Source organism: Fulmarus glacialis, unplaced genomic scaffold (genome assembly GCF_000690835.1).
Source record: "Fulmarus glacialis isolate BGI_N327 unplaced genomic scaffold, ASM69083v1 scaffold6297, whole genome shotgun sequence".
NCBI lineage: Eukaryota > Metazoa > Chordata > Aves > Procellariiformes > Procellariidae > Fulmarus > Fulmarus glacialis.
In genome coordinates this window covers 41,675-45,580 of record NW_009225005.1, presented here as the reverse complement: position 1 = coordinate 45,580, position 3,906 = coordinate 41,675, and the positions used below count along the sequence as shown (strand labels likewise).

Sequence of the window (3,906 nt, the reverse complement as noted above, 5' to 3'; positions counted from 1 at the left end):
CTTTCCCTTCTCCCAGGAGAAGTTTGTGGGTTTTACTTGAGTCACAGGAGCTGCAGGTGTCCGGAGCCTCTGACAGCCTGAATATTCTTACTGGGGGCCCTGAGTTTAACCATGCAGCGGTGAAAATGGCCTCACCTGATAGCAGTCAGGACAAATATGATGAAAATGAGATTTTGGGTTGATCGTAGATTTCTGCTGTAGCTAGTTCTGTATCTATAGATCTCTTGATTCTTTCCTGCTCTCCATAGAGTGTGTTGTGCGAACTTTAATTTCCACGTGGTTGGGGTAGGACCGGAGGTAGCTGTCTTGTGGAGAATCCCCACTGCATTGAATCATTGTCAGAAGTAGCTAAGAAGTGAAACCAGATGCTTTTCACGTCCGTGTACCAGGCCTGAGCATGTTGCTTTTGTGTCCAGACGTGCGTAATGGGGATTTTTTTCCGCTTGTGGAAGAGAGGGCGTTCCAGGCAAGGGCGCAAAAGCAGCACTGTGCGGAGAGTAGCACAAAATTTATACAGCTGCTTGGGCTGCTGAGCAAGAAATGCCACCTCTGCCACCACCCGTAAAAGCAGAAGCATGATTATATGTTGTCCTTGCGGAGCACTCTGAGGCATTAATAATGCTGGACTGCCAAATCTGAAAGAAAGCAAAGCGCTGGTGTGGTATTAAAAAGTAAAAAAAGTTTGTGCTTAAAAATCTGCCTCTAAGTACAATTAAGTGTTGGATTCTGCAGGTCATGAAGGGCCTGAAAATTGCGTGTAACTTACAGGATTACTCTTTTATTAGGAGAAGCCAATTAAGGCTTTTAACAACATTTCTGAAATGACGTCTTTTATTGGCTACGTGTTCAGCATCTCTCTGGTGCTGTGAATAACTGATGTTTTCCATCAGCGGTGGTGCTGTGGTGAGCACAGACAAGGCCCGGGAGCGTACAGCCTGAGGGTGCCCATCTCCTGTCTTGCTTCGACAGAACTTCAGGTCCTGAAGCCGAGCTCTGTGTACTCTCCTAAATGCGATGGAGTTACTGCCTTTTTCATGTACCACAGCCCTGCAAATCGACGATCCATGCAGCTATTGAAAGCTCTAGCAATGCTCAGAGATTGCATTTTAAAATAAGCTAATCCAAATTAGGGGTCATAGCTACATCTTTCCCGCCTCCTTCTTTTTCTCAGTCTCCCAAAGTACGGAGAAATAGGGAACGTGTAGAAAATTCATTTTACGCGTAAGGTATTTTGAACGAGCACAGTAAACTTTTGGATTAAAAAAAATAGCGTAGCAGCCACCAGCAAATAATAAGTACAGAAAATTTTTTGAGATATTGTAATATGAGATCACTGGAAGATCTTTAAAGGTCTTAAAATATTTCTGGAAAGTCAAGAATAACAGGTAAGGTACTTTTCTGTGAAGACTGAAAAGTATTTTCTTGCTTCCTTGTTATTATCAATTCTCAGCAGGGAGACTTTTTGTTTTTTCCTTATTAATGTCTCTGCTCGTGGTGGTGGTGTTTTGGTTTTGTTTGTTTGTTGTTTTAAAACATTTTCTTTTCCTATGTTGAGGATGGAGAGGCGTGCAGGATTGTAGGCAAAGCTACTGAAAAATACGTTACATGTTGCATTGAAATGGTTGGTGCATATCCACTGCAGCATATGCTGCCTCCAGTGTTTCCAGTGTCTCAGTGCAGTCTTTCTCATTCACTCCCCATTCGAAAGCATGCTCATTTATCCTGATTAATTTTTTTTCTTCTAGGGCACTTGCATGTTAAAGGAAGTCAAGAAAAAATGTCCAAGTCATTGAAAAACTACATAACAATTAAGGTAATCTATTTCTGTGAATTGAAGCAATGTATGTTTGTAATATGTAAATATTAATCACAGCCCTCTTTTGAGAAAACACTGGAGCATGTGCCTATACTGCAGCGAAAGACCTGAAGCAGTGTGTTTCTCTAGTGCTGGTGTACCTGTTACTGCGGATCTGGATGTAGGAAACCTGCAGGGTTTGCTTATAACGTGGATGTCGCTGAGCTGAGGGTGTTTGTAGGAACAGCATTTGTGCCCAGTACCAGACTTCTGCATTATAGGTTTATGGTTGGACTCAACGATCTCATTTTCCAACCTAAATGATTCTGTTCTGTAGTGGTGGGTTCTCATCTGTGTGCTCTTAATAGTGCATATGCTTTTGGGACTTAGAAAAGAGCGGACGTTTTTCCTTGTTCTGCTTTAGGTGAAATGGGCCATAGCATCAGCATTTTGTCAGGAAGCTATTAGGTGTCTTGCAACCGCACTATGCCAGCGGTCTCTCATCTTCTCCTTTATTTTTATATGGTCACCTTGCTGATGCACAGAGAGCTTTGTCTTTTGGTACCCATAAGCCACGTGCGTATGTCCTGTTTTACTGTGTCCCAAAGTTTTTGGTGTAGCCCAGAGCAGGGATTCTCTGCCAGGCACGTGCGATACAGCTGTGCTTGGCGCTAGGGTGGCTCCCGTGATGGCTGACAGCTATCGCTGGAAGTGGGTAATTTCTTTCCTTTAGACAAAGCTTGAGAGGCTGTTTCAGCGCATATGTTCCCCTTTGCCCTCTCGGAAGACTTAGTTAAAATCCCTTTAAAAAGGAGTTCAGTGTGAGCTGCTTTATTCTTAATTCTCCTGATGCTGTCTGGGTACAGTTAAGCCCTGTCTCCCCCCAGGAAAATTACCTGTCACTCACAATTTTCACAGAAATTTCCCAAGTCTCAGCAGATGTTGTGGACAGGATGGAGAAATGACCACGAATGCAACGCACACAGTTAAAAATAATGTGTAGAAATGTTCCCCTCCATATCTGGGGACTTCTTTGTGTTGAGAAAACAAAAACTTCAGGCCTGTCTGTCTTCCCCTGTGGGTCTCGGCTTCTAATTTCTGCCCTTAGACATGGCTACAAGTATTGATGCTTCCCTGTAAGTGATTTTCAGTCCAGTGAAACACATTTCTTCCTGTACAGCCTTCCTGCATCTTGAAAGTTAAGCCCTATGTGGAAGTTTTTATACCCGCTCCGAAAGAGGGGAGGCCTGTCTGGGATGGTGCCTGCGGCATTCCCTTGGCCCCACCGGCAGCCATCTGCATTCCAGGCCGTCACCCGGGCATGGCTGCCCTGCATCCTCTGCGTCCAGCTGCCCTGCTTTCCTTCCCCCTTGTCCCCTTCTCCTATTTTTTTTTTTTTTTTTTTTTTTTTTTTAAAAATAGCTATTAATTCTGACCCCCAAAATCAAGCACGTTGCAATAACTCACGGCCGAGCAACTCACTTTGAAAGAGCTGTGATACTTTCTCTGTGCTCCGTTTTTAATGAAATGCAGAATTGTTTTTTCCAGTTCGGATGGTCCTTTCCCAAATTTGAATTTATATCCGTACTTCACTCATATCGTTCTACCTTTGTATATTCGTGTAAAGCTTCTGGGCACATTGGGTACACTCAGTTATATAGAGTTTATTTAAAAAACAAAAAAATAAAGAACCAAAAAAAAACCCCAAACCACCCACCAAAACAAAGTTAGTATCACTGTCTATTTTGATTTAGCTTGCCTTGATTGCCTCAATTATTTCTGTTTTCACATGGGAGACGGCACATAGCTGACGCTTTGCTACCTTCAGTGTTCAGGCTGGCTTAGTCTGGTAGCAGAAGCTAAATTTTGAAACGTGCATCTTTAAGCAAATGACGCTTGCGGTATTTTCTCTCACTTGTATTGACTTCTCCTTATGATTTTCTAGATGTGGCACTTAGGGACATGGTTTAGTGGGCATGGTGGTGTTGGGTTGACGGTTGGACTCGATGATCTTAGAGGTCTTTTCCAACCTTAATGATTCTATGATTCTATTTCAGTGGCACTTCAGTGTTACAAACTTACCATCACCAATTTGCAAATCAAAAAAAAAA

At 42.9% G+C, this 3,906-nt stretch overlaps 1 protein-coding gene across 1 annotated transcript in view; it reads left to right on the top strand.

The window, feature by feature from the left end:
- Positions 1-3,906, top strand: part of CARS2 (cysteinyl-tRNA synthetase 2, mitochondrial (putative)) — a gene marked incomplete at its 5' end in the record, with an annotated part of 33,092 nt that overhangs the window by 11,961 nt on the left and 17,225 nt on the right. Inside the window, one exon of the mRNA XM_009582324.1 lies at positions 1,746-1,813. Coding sequence (XP_009580619.1) covers positions 1,746-1,813 — 68 coding nt within the window. The remainder of the gene's footprint in view (positions 1-1,745; positions 1,814-3,906) is intronic.